The sequence below is a fragment of the Gavialis gangeticus genome, unplaced genomic scaffold, assembly GCF_001723915.1.
Source record: "Gavialis gangeticus isolate Ggan-Ray unplaced genomic scaffold, GavGan_comp1, whole genome shotgun sequence".
NCBI lineage: Eukaryota > Metazoa > Chordata > Crocodylia > Gavialidae > Gavialis > Gavialis gangeticus.
In genome coordinates, this window is record NW_017729028.1 from 22,373,722 (window position 1) to 22,385,471 (window position 11,750).

Genomic DNA, 11,750 nt, shown 5'->3' on the forward strand with positions numbered 1-11,750 from the left:
AGGAGGTAGTGATGACCCAACCCACAACAACTCATCAAAACTTCCTATGTGGCCCTGGGCCCCAAATAATTAGGGTTGTGCAAAATTTCACCGGCAGTTTTGTTTCAATGCTGTTACGAATCATTTCAAACTCAAAACAGAGAAATTGAAATGAAACAGAGAGCTTCGAAACAGCCTCAAAACGAAACAAGGCAAGTCAAAACGTTTCAAAATTTTCAAAACATTTCAAGTTTTGAAGCTCAAGCTGGGCTTGCCTGCAGGGAAATAGAAACCAAAGTAAGGAGAGGGAGGGGGAAGAGGGGGGAAGGAGTGCTCTCATTATTGACTGTGTAGCTGGCCAGTGACTGTCACCCTTCCCTGAGGTCCCTTCCAATCCCAGTGCTCTGGGGGAGGGAGGGAAAAACTGCGTAAAAAGCAGCATTGGTCGAGCTGCCCTGCTTTCTGCCTTGGGGTCAGTTACTGAGCTGTGTGTTCCAGTTTTGCCTGTCAGCAGCCAGAGGTGCAGGGCCCCAGAAGCCAGACTCCCCCCTGCACCGATCTCCTCAACAGCTGGCAGGCTTCATGGCCACAGCAGGACCTAGCAGGCCTCCAGTTTTCACCCCCCTGTGCCCCAAGACAGACACAGCAGTTGCACATGCACCCATGTCACGAGTTTTGCTTGTCAGCAGCTTGAGGTGCAGTTTCCCAGAAATCCCTGCATGTACCTCCTTGAAACCTCACAGGCTTTGCAGCCTCAGCAGGGGCTAGCAAGCCTGCAGTTCTGACTCCGCTGTGGCTTAACACATACACATGACTTGAGTTTTGCTTTCAAGATTTTGAGGTGCAGTTTCCCTGTAATCCCTGCACCTATCTCCTTGAAACTCGGCAAGCTTCATGCCCGCAGAAGGGACTATCATTCCTGCAAGCTGCGTCCAAACCAGAGCAGAAATAACATAGTTATAGGCTGTTTCAAGCTTCCCCATTATGGTCTATGGGCAAAACATCGAAAGTGTGAAAACAGCGAAACTGTTTCAACAAAGCAAAACGTAACAGTGGTTTCAAATCAAAACAAAATTCAAAATGAAACGCTGGTCTGTCGAAATGCAAGTTGAAACAGAACGGTGCCGTTTTGCACAGCCCTACAAACAATTGCCCACTGCTGGATTAGACTCTGTTAGCTAACAGGATGTTAACTACATTTCAAGATTTTTCCAGAGAAAACTAATAAAACTGTTGATAGTGGGATTGTGCAGAAAAGCTCTGAGCTAACTGGATCCCAAAGCAGGCAATATGGGTTTTCAAATGTCATTTGTAGGTAGGGAATGTTCATTTTTTATGGGCTTCACTTACCTGACGTTCTTTTCTCATATAATAATGATGCCTTGCATATTGTTTCTTAGGGGGTTGTAACTCACCTTTAAGTGCCCATAAATATTACTGCAGCTGGATATCTGCATTTTAAAGGAAAAGCACAATGCTGAGATTTATGGGTGGTCATTTGTACTATCAGCTACTAATTGAGAAGACAGATTTTCTGAAGTGAAATACTGACCTTAAGAATCTCTTAAAATCTACCACAGGCTGCAATTATGACTCTTCTTTCTCTGTGCCAATTGGATAATTTGTCATCCTCTTTTGACAGACAATTCCTAGTACACTAAAGCAGATGTAGTGTTACTGTATGTGTAGATTTAGGAATGTTCTCGTGGCTATTATGGTACCACACACCCTTTCTTCCCTGCTCTTCGAGAGCATAGGCAATTTTCTCTAAAGCCCTCCCATGAATGCTTGGTGGAGGTGTAAAGCTGGAGGCTGTATAACATAGGCAGGTCCCTCAGGGGGAACTAGAGTAATCCAGGGGGAAAAGACTGCATGGCTGAAGCAACAGGAACTAAGGAGGAAAAAAGCAAACTGGAAAGGACAGACGAGGAAATTTCAAATTGTGAGAAACTGGTCTTAGAGTACACTACAAAAATAGGTCTCCTCTGCCTTCTGCATTTGTTCTAAGATCCCTAAACAACTGCCCTTGTAGCCTCCTCATTACAGTTAAAGACCTTCACCAGGCTTGTGTATCACCGAAATCCACATCAGCTTTCAAAATGCAATCTATAGGCATTACAATGCATGGACCAGTGGCAAGAATACTAGCCAGAGATTCAGTGACAATCCCCTGCTTTGCCATTCCCATTTGATCTCTGGGTAAGTCATTTGCTCCTCTTCTGCAAGATGGCAACAACCGTATGTCCCCATTCCTCAAGGGTACTGTAAATGCCAGCACAATTAAAACTGAGATGAATACAGATATGAAAACAACAATAAAAGAACCTTCAGATATGTCAAAGAAGCACACGACAGTAGTGTAGATACCCGATCTCTGGTTCATGAACCAAGTACGGAGTGGGCCTAGTGTGTCTCAGCATGGTGCCATTTGGTGTGTAGACACATACAACGCTGACTTAAAATACGGTGACTTTCATAGTCTCATAGTTAGTAGGGTCGGCAGATCATCAAGTCCGACCCCCTGCCATGGGCAGGAAAGAGTGCTGGGGTCAAACGACCCCAGCAAGGTGATTGTCTAGCTTTGTCTTAAAAACCCCCAGGGTAGGAGCCAGCACCACTTCACTTGGAAGTTGGTTCCAGATCCTAGCCACACTGACAGGAAAGTAGCTCCTCCTGATGTCTAGTCTGAATTTACCCTCTGCCAGCTTGTGACCGTTATTTCTAGTCACTTCTGGCAGTGCTCGGGGGAACAGGGACTCCCCCAGTGTCTGCTGGTCCCCCCTGACTAGTTTGTAACAGGCTAGATCCCCCCTCAGCCTTCGCTTGTGGAGGCTGAACACATTCAGGTCTCGTAGCCTCTCCTCGTAGGGCCTACTTTGCTGCCCCCTGATCATGCGGGTGGCCCTCCTCTGGACCCTCTCCATGTTGTCCACATCCCTCTTGAAGTGCGGCGCCCAGAACTGGACGCAGTACTCCAGCTGCGGCCTGACCAGTGCCGCATAGAGGGGGAGGATCACCTCCCTCGACCTGCTTGAGACGCATCTGTGGATGCATGACAAGGTGCGGCTGGCCTTCCTGACCATGTCCCCACACTGTAGGCCCATGTTCATTTTGGCATCAATGATGACTCCAAGATCTTTTTCTGCCTCTGCACTGACGAGAAGGCAGTTCCCCAGACTATAGGTATCGTGCTGGTTCTTCCTCCTCAGGTCCAGCACCTTGCACTTGTAAGTGTTGAATCCCATCCTGTTCTCATCCGCCCACCCCTGTAACCTGTCCAGGTCCGATTGTAGCCTATTCCTCCCTTCTAGCGTGCCCACTTCCCCCCACATGTTAGTGTCTGCGAATTTGAACAGGGTGCTTTTCACCCCCTCGTCCAAGTCACTGATGAAGATGTTGAACAGTGCGGGCCCGAGGACCGAGCTCTGGGGGACCCCACTTCCCACATCCCTCCAGGTCGAATAAGACCCGTCCACCACCACTCTTTGGGTGTGGCCCTCCAGGCAACGAGTGACCCATTTGACTGTGTAGGTGTCAACGCCTCTCTGCCTCTGCACTGACAAGAAGGGAGTCCCCCAGCCTATAGGTATGCTGCTGGTTCTTCCTCCCCAGGTGCATCACCTTGCACTTGTCAGTGTTGAAACCCATCCTTCATGTCTTTTGCTTGCTGCAACTCCAACTGCACTTTGGCCTTCCTGATGTCATCCCTGCATGCCCAAGCAATCCTCTTACAAGCCTCCTTAGTTATTTGACCAAGTTTACACTTCTTATAAGCTTCCTTTTTGTGCTTTAGTTTACTGAAGAGTTCCCTGATAAGCTAAGCTGGTAACACAAGCTATGATTTCCCCTTTCACAGCCAAGTCTGGAGAATATGAAAAACCTGATGATCCGGTTCAGAAAGATACTGTTCAGGAAGAACTTCTGACCAGACTTCACGGCATGGGACTCTGCTCACAGTATGGGCTCCCCAAGCTACAGGACAAACTGGGGGTTACCTCTCTACAAGCTTTGAAACACCCACAGTATGAAGACCATCTAAAGCTTGAGTGTGATGCATGGTACCCATGGGAAAGCGGGCACTTTAACAGCTTCTCAAATTAACAGACAGCAAGACAACAATGAAGCACCTGCAGGAAGAGTGCTTGGAGAGGCTACAGAAGAAGCAAAGAAAAAGCCAAGCTAGCACTGAAGGAGCTAAAGGAAACGCAGGGAAGTGGCCAAAGCCGCCAGAAGGAAGAGGTGAAACGCAAAGAGGAACAGCTGTGGGGAGCAATGGATTTATCTCGCAAGTACTGGGTGTCATCTGAGAAGCCTTTGCTGGAGGTGACAGAGAACATGCAGAAGCAATTAAACCTCCTGGAGGAGTCGGTGTCCAAGGTGGAGAACATCCCCGATGAGGAGGTGCTGAGGCAGGCGTCGGGAGGGCTGGCCCCGCAGGGCATTTACAGAACAGACAAGCTTGAGGACCTGTTGGAGAAGAAAGAGCCGCTCATAACCGTCCCAGATGGATTCGAGCTTTCTGGTACGGAGCAAGGGCCCCTGTTTGAGAAGAAGGAGTTTTCATCATCCAGAGCAGAATCCACCTTCACCAAGACCATGGAGAAGCTGGGTTTCAGCACGAGTTAACCAAGTCAACTTAAGTTAAGCCACTTCAGAGCATATACACGTACAGAGCCTTGACATGGTGGGAGCCATCTTGTCAGCTAAGTCAACTTAACTAATGCAACCCAAGATAATATAACTTGCACTGCATTTAAGTTGACTCTGCTCCACATATGTATGTATACCCTGACAGTTGTAAACTTAAAAAAGTTAAGTCTCCTTAACTGTTAGAAATGTAGTACATATGTACGCATCCAATAAGATATATCTATATAGAGCTTTAGTAAAGCCCTATATTTACCATGTCATTTCTGCTTTGATTTTTTTTATATATTCAAAATTTTAGCTGAATTTCAAAATGTAAGAGAAAAGTAACATTTGTTGCAGTTTAGATAATTACAACTCATCTCTCAAACTCTTGCCCGTGTGAATGAAGAACAACATTCCTCGCAGGTTAGCACGTTTTATTACATTGAAACTTATTTTACATGACTTAGAGCTAATAGGTTTTATTTGTTCATTTAAACTAATGGTATAATAGTATCTGTTGACATAAAATGAAAATATTACTAGAAATCATTATAATTATTAAATATAGATATATTAAGTACTTTATATGTTCCTTATTAATTCTGATCTATATTAAAAGGCAAGTTAAAAGGGGGTAGTATGGGATATGGCTTCAATATATTAACATTTCACCTCTGGAGACCCTGTCTATCTCCAATCTTGTTTAGTTCACTGGTGCAATACATTCAATAGTAGGCTACAATAGACACTCACCCACATTTATAATCCAGCACATGCCATAAGAGCCCCCTAGTATTGCCACAGAAAAGGAAGGGCATGTAAATGTGATATGCTGCGTCAGATTCTTACTTTTCACTATAATTTCACCAAGGTATTTTCTGATTGTTTTGTAGGTGTTGCATCTCAAAGTCACTCCTGCCTGGTTATCAAAATAAAAAACAGACTTGAAGTGACCAACATTTAGTGTCATCCCACTCCTGTGTTTCAACAGAAATGGGCCCAAGGGTCCTGGAGCATCTAGTCTTCCTAAGCAGGCCTAATATAGGCCATCCTCAAGCATTCACTAACTCCTTACCATGCTCCTATACTAATCATCAGGGTTCTGATAATCTGTGCATAGATATGCAGTGTCCACACTGTGTTTTACAATGACACCAGTTCTCCTATGAATTTGAAATTGTATCTAAATAGCCAGGGTTCTAATTACTCTGACTCTTGCAGGAGAGAGTGGGAGGGGGGAGTCTGCAAAAAATATTGGCCTGCCCATCGTGATCCCCTAATAAAATCAGAGACCCCCCCCCAGGTTATGATTTTCAAATCTTACAGGGGGGCTCAGCCCACCGAGCTCCCCCGTAATTCAAACTCTGTAAATAGCCAATAACCAAAGACAACACTGGGTGCATCTACACGTGCAATTAATTCAAAGCAATAAACTCTGTAGGAGTTTTGTCCCATTTTGTTGAAAAATTCCCAAGAAGCTTTCCTGAGGAGTCACACATATATGAATTACTCTGCCATAAGGCACTACTGTCTCCAACAGTACTATCTTATGGTACTGTTAATTAGTTTACTGAGGCCTAATAGCATCACACATGCAGATGGCAACAATTTACTCCACAGGTAATGGGTCTACTCCACAGGAAAGCACACCTGTAAATGTGGCTACAGTGTACTTGTATCCTGTAACACTAGGGGTAGGAGTGATTGTCCCTGTGGTTTTAAGAACTGGCTGAAGAGTACAACCACCTGGAGAATTAATGCACTTCTGAACTACAAAGTGGAGAGGGGGAAGAGGGAATTTCACGTATCCCCAGAAGCAGTAAGTGGCTGTAACTCACCAGAATGACAGCAAGGGAAGGAAAGCTGTTGAAGAATAGACAAAGGAGAAAGGAACTACATTTCCAGTTGGCTAAAATATGTCTTATATACAACTACAGAAAGGAAAGAAAGGCACTGTGTTCCTTGGATTGTTCATAGCCTATATGCACACCTGGAGTGTAAACTCCTCATTCTGTCCCTTCCACTCTAGCAATCAGTTCTCTAAAGCTGTATTACATAAGTATGAGGATAACATGACTATAATACATAGACTCTCAAGTGTTGCATCGTTGTCTATATATTTTTTAAAAGCCCATAAAATATAAGGCAGCTTCAAGCCAGAATTTCATCCTGTTGAAAAACATATTCTTCAATGCTTGGAGCTTGTGAAGTAATCAAATGTGCTGCTCTTAAAAGCAAGACAAGTTGGCAGATGTAGTGACAATGGAAGAGTACTGGTTACCTTTTACGTACATACATACAGATAGACGTACACATTATAATGTATATATACATTATATATATAATGCTTCAAAAAAGACTCATGTCTTGATTGCTGATGGATTCATTTTCTTGAATGTACTGGAGAATGTCCACCTCGTTCATGGCTTGAATTTTGTCGTCTTTTGGTTTTGTTGGTGGGACTGAACTAACATTGTTCTGAGTGGTGATTATTGGCTTCTTAGGTAATGTGGGTTTGGCTGGCACCTTTGGCTTTGGTTTGGAACTGATTTTCAAAATCTTCTCTAAATCCTCTTCAACCCTAAGTAAAGAAAAAGAAATACAAATTTATGTGTGACTTCTCAGGAAAGGTTCTTGGGATTTTTTCAACAAAATGTTCTTTTGCTGAAAACCATTGACTTGCTAGAACATTTGTCATGGGAAAAGTTTGGTTTCCATTCATTTACCTCTGAAAGAGTTTTGAAAAAAATTTGAAATAATCAAAATTGAAGATTCCAGTTATTGATACAGAATTGTTTTTAAACTAAAATTGTATGATAGTATATGGGGGAGGGGAGCGGGGGAATTTAGAAGGACCTAAATTTAAACACTTTACAGTTATGTGAGTGTTCTCAATCATTTTCTTCAAGATTCTTAATCCATGAAAAATTGAGCTTTTGACTTTTTATCCCCAATTTGTAATAGGAAAAAAAATTTCAACACCTTAAATATTTTCATGAGCTAAAAGAGACATTTCCACTCAGGCCTATTCCTCACCTATCATGCTTCATCATGATGAGTTCCATATACAGCTGCAATTCAGAGTGGCTTAGTTATACATGCCCTTATTTGTAAATGCATATGCACTGTGACTTTTTACTGCAACATTTTTCTATTTTTTATTCAAATAATATTCAAAATAAGGCAAAACATGCCTGTTGACATCCATGGGCATTAGCTTGTGATTTTAGGGTCAGATAAAATGCAATTGCTCCAATTTGCAACTCGTGAAGTCAATGGTAACTTTCCCACTGATTCTAGTGGTAAAGAGGTCAATGTGTGTTCATGAAATACTGGGCACGTCTACACATACATTTAAGCACAACTAAGTTTAATATGCATTAAGCTAATGTGTATTCAGCATTAGCAGGTTTTTAGCAGGTTTCTACACGTGCAGAGACTTGGCACTAAAGTTAGTGCGCTAAAGTTAGTGCCAAGTCCCTGCAGCCCTGCCATGTGTCCCTTGTGGCTGGGCAGATCCAGGACTAAAGTTAGTGCCGGGTCACAGCTACATGTGCGTTAAGCCGCTTTAACTAATTATGCCTAACTTTGATACCTGCATTTGCATGCACATTCAGGACACACACGTAAACACATGCCTGTAACATGCATTAAATTAGGCTAATGCACATTAATATGTTGTGTAGACATGCCCACCTTGTCCTAATAGCTAGTCTAACGGGGAAGCTACTGACAAATTTTCTACCATGGGCATGTCTATATGAGATGCTTTACTGTGCAGTCCACTAATCCTAATGCCAGGATGGGGTAGCTCTCTGCTCTCCCCATCCAAGCACTGCTCAGCTCCCGGCTCCCCATGGGGACTGGGGAGCTCTCTGTTTCCCTGCATAGCTGATGGCTCACCAGGAGCTGTCCTGTTTCTGGGGCAGCTCTCAGGCAGCCACCAGCTGGGTGTGGAAATCTCTGGCCAGCCCCTTGGCTGTGCAGGGAAGCCCCACTGGGCACAGGGCTTGTCCCCATGTTCACAGGGCCAAGAGAGCTCTGTAGCAGTAGCTGTCTCCCAGCTCCATGTACATCAGGACCTCCCACAATGTGTCTGGGGCCAGGAGACAGCTGCTGCTGTAGCCAGAAGAGCTCTTCTGGCCCTGTGCACATTGGGGCTAGCCCCTGTGCTCCCTCTCAGCCCCCGCTCAAGTACCCTGGGGGAGCCTGGAGCTACCACTGGCTGCTGCAAGGGACCAGAACAGGATAGGAGCATCCCTGTACTGGGCTGCTCCCAATGGGAGCAAATTTACTCCCAACAGGAAGCATGTGTAGATGTGCTCCCAGCGAAGGCTTACTGCACAGTATTTTATTGAGCAATAAGCCTTTATAGCATTAATAGTGTGTGTAGACATGCCCAGTGTGAACTAGTCACAGTTCTTCTACACTAGTTCCCTTTGTGGATATGCTTATTCTGCCTTTTTTGCAGTTTAACTTAATCCACTTGCAAAGTAGATGAAAATAAACTGCACAAAAGCACTCATAACATGCTGTAAGAGTAGCCAAATACAGAGATAGTGCGGAATAGCTATCCTGGGCCATTTCCCCTGGCAGACAAGCCCTGTAACAATTTTAAGGAATAAAAAGAATTAATTATTCTGAAGCTGATGAATTTAAAGGCTGCAAAGACCCCCTTTGCAACAGGACAGGTCAGCTCTGCCATCCACTGGGATGGACTTGATTGGTTAGGTGCTTCTCACTGTGCTGTAGCAAGTCTGTTCTGCAGTAGGTGCCCAACAAAAATATAGAGGAACCAAGTGCAGATGCATCTAACATGAGGGTCCAAACTAGGAGATTCATGTGTGAATTCTCTGGTTGTCCCTGGAGAGTTGGGCTGTCCATGGTTTGAATGGGTTTGGTAAGGCAGCTTTACTACTACTCCTCTGCTTTGGGAGAGACAGGCTAGGGTTTCCTTTCTATTCTATCCCTCTACACATTCTCCTACACTCCACAGGTGGACTGTTCCTGAAGCCTTAGATTTGGGTTTTAGATAACATCAGTGTGTTTAGCAGGTATTTTTGATCCCTGCAATGTTCTTTTTAATTTGCTGCTTGTATCTTCTCCACTAACCCATAATTTTCTTTTGTGCCAGTGGATGTTTCTGAGGAGGGTCAAAAACTCCTGTTGAGTTCAGCAGGACTAACATTTCTCCCCTTACTGTATTTATTTACTCGTGGCCTCTAACAGAGATTAAGTAATCATCTTTACTATGCAAAGGACAGCCTTTGGCCAACGGCTAGAATGTCAAAGAAAAGCCAAGTTGTTCCGTAACTGTAGAAGCAGTTCATTGTGCTTATGCTCCAAAACCATGGGCTTTATTCCACATAACAAAAGAAAAACATAACAAAAGAAAAATCAACAGACTGGAGACACTTCTCTCATTAACTCATCCATCACATTACAATTCTGTAAATATTTGAATTTTAAAATACCAGGTGCTCAAAAACCCCATGAGCACTGTTATTATTATTAGCTGAAATAGCCTTTGGTTTTAATGTGCTTTTATTAAAGAGAAAAAGCAAATCTTTGACTGTGCTGAACTTAACCTCATTTGGTCATGAAACAGCCAGTGAGACCTTGGCCTTCCTACTGAGGGAGCAGGTCTCAAGTTCTTAAGACCTGTAGATCCTTATTTGAAGTCAGACATCTACTTCTACATTCACCTCAGGCCACAGGCAGGTGTTACATCTGTGTAAGGAAATATGTCCTTTTCTTAGCACAGAAAGTAAGTGTAGATGTATTCAAGCAGTTTGGGGTAGGAAAAACATAGAGATGCCACCACAAACTGTTAGCTGGTTAAATAGCAAATTTGCCAGAGGGTGAAGTTTTCTAGCACCAAATATGATGCCTGTACACTTACACTTGGTGATATAGGGATCTCCTGGTCTCCCAAGGGGGAGGGAGGGAGTGTACTGGAGGGAGAGTACAGCCTTCCCATAAGCTGTTAGAGAGCCTTGTTGCCATCCCCACTTGAAAATCCCTGGGACGTCAATGTTCCCAACCCCTTGAACATTCCCAGGTCTCTCTGGGACTCTCTAAGAGGTGGCAGCACTTGCACTGTCCCTTGAACGGTCCCAGGGAATTCTCAGACTATTCAAGTGGTGGCAGAAATTTCCTCACCTTTACCCAAACCCCTGTCCTGCCTACCCTGCCAATCAGCAGAGTGGGTGTAGTGGGCTAGCACAGGGTGTAAGGGGATAGGGTTAGGGTGTGGGAATTCCTGTTGCTGCTGAAAGGGTTGGGACTCTAGCAGTGGCACTACCAGAGGTAAGAGAGCTAATCTTTTCACCCATGCCACCTCTGCAGGGCAAGCAAGGGGCTGTCCTGGGTAAAGAGGGCCATATTCCAATTACTGGGACCCACTTATAGGCCTGCAAGCTGCCTTCACATAACTGGTGTCATTTTTTTTAAGGGACACCATTAGCTGCAAGCAATGAGCACAGAGGCATTGGAAACAACTGTTGCAGGCAAAACAAAATGTAGACAGCTGTAGAACACAGAAAAATAGGACAGAACAGAGAAGCACAGCAAGCCCACAAATCGCTCTGTAGGTGGGAAGTCAGGTAAGGCTCAGGGTGACAGACCGATTTTTAAAGGTAATTAATGGGTGAGGATCTACAGCATGACCATATATGGAATATACATAAGAGGTATAAAAGCTTAAGGAGAAAACTTAAATTTGAGGAAACCATGCCAGTCAAAACTGCAACCCCCAGTGCTGTGCTGATGCCTGGCTGTCTGAGTCATCAGCAAAGCTAACAGCACTTTATCATGCATCAGCAGATGCATGACAAGTAGATCCAAGGATGTGATACTTCCCCTCCGTGCAGCATTGGTCAGACTGCAGTTGGAGTACTGCATCCAGTTTTGGGCGCTGTCTTCAAGAAGGATGTTGATAGACTCAAGAGGGTCTAGAGGAGGGCCACTTGAATGGCTAGGAGCTTACAGGAGAGACTGAGAGACCTGGACCTCTTCAGTCTCCGCAAGAGAAGGCTGAGATGTGATCTTGTGGCCACCTACAAATTAATTAGGGGGACGCAGCAAGGGATTGGAGATGCTCTGTTCACCAGGGCACTTCTTGGGGTAACAAGGAGCAA

General features: G+C 44.4%; 1 protein-coding gene across 1 annotated transcript in view; it reads right to left on the bottom strand.

The window, feature by feature from the left end:
- Positions 1-5,030: 5,030 nt before the first annotated feature.
- The window catches only part of HS1BP3 (HCLS1 binding protein 3), a 102,011-nt gene continuing 95,291 nt past the window's right edge, over positions 5,031-11,750 (bottom strand). Inside the window, exon 7 of the mRNA XM_019520807.1 lies at positions 5,031-7,192. Coding sequence (XP_019376352.1) covers positions 6,961-7,192 — 232 coding nt within the window. The 3' untranslated portion in view covers positions 5,031-6,960. The remainder of the gene's footprint in view (positions 7,193-11,750) is intronic.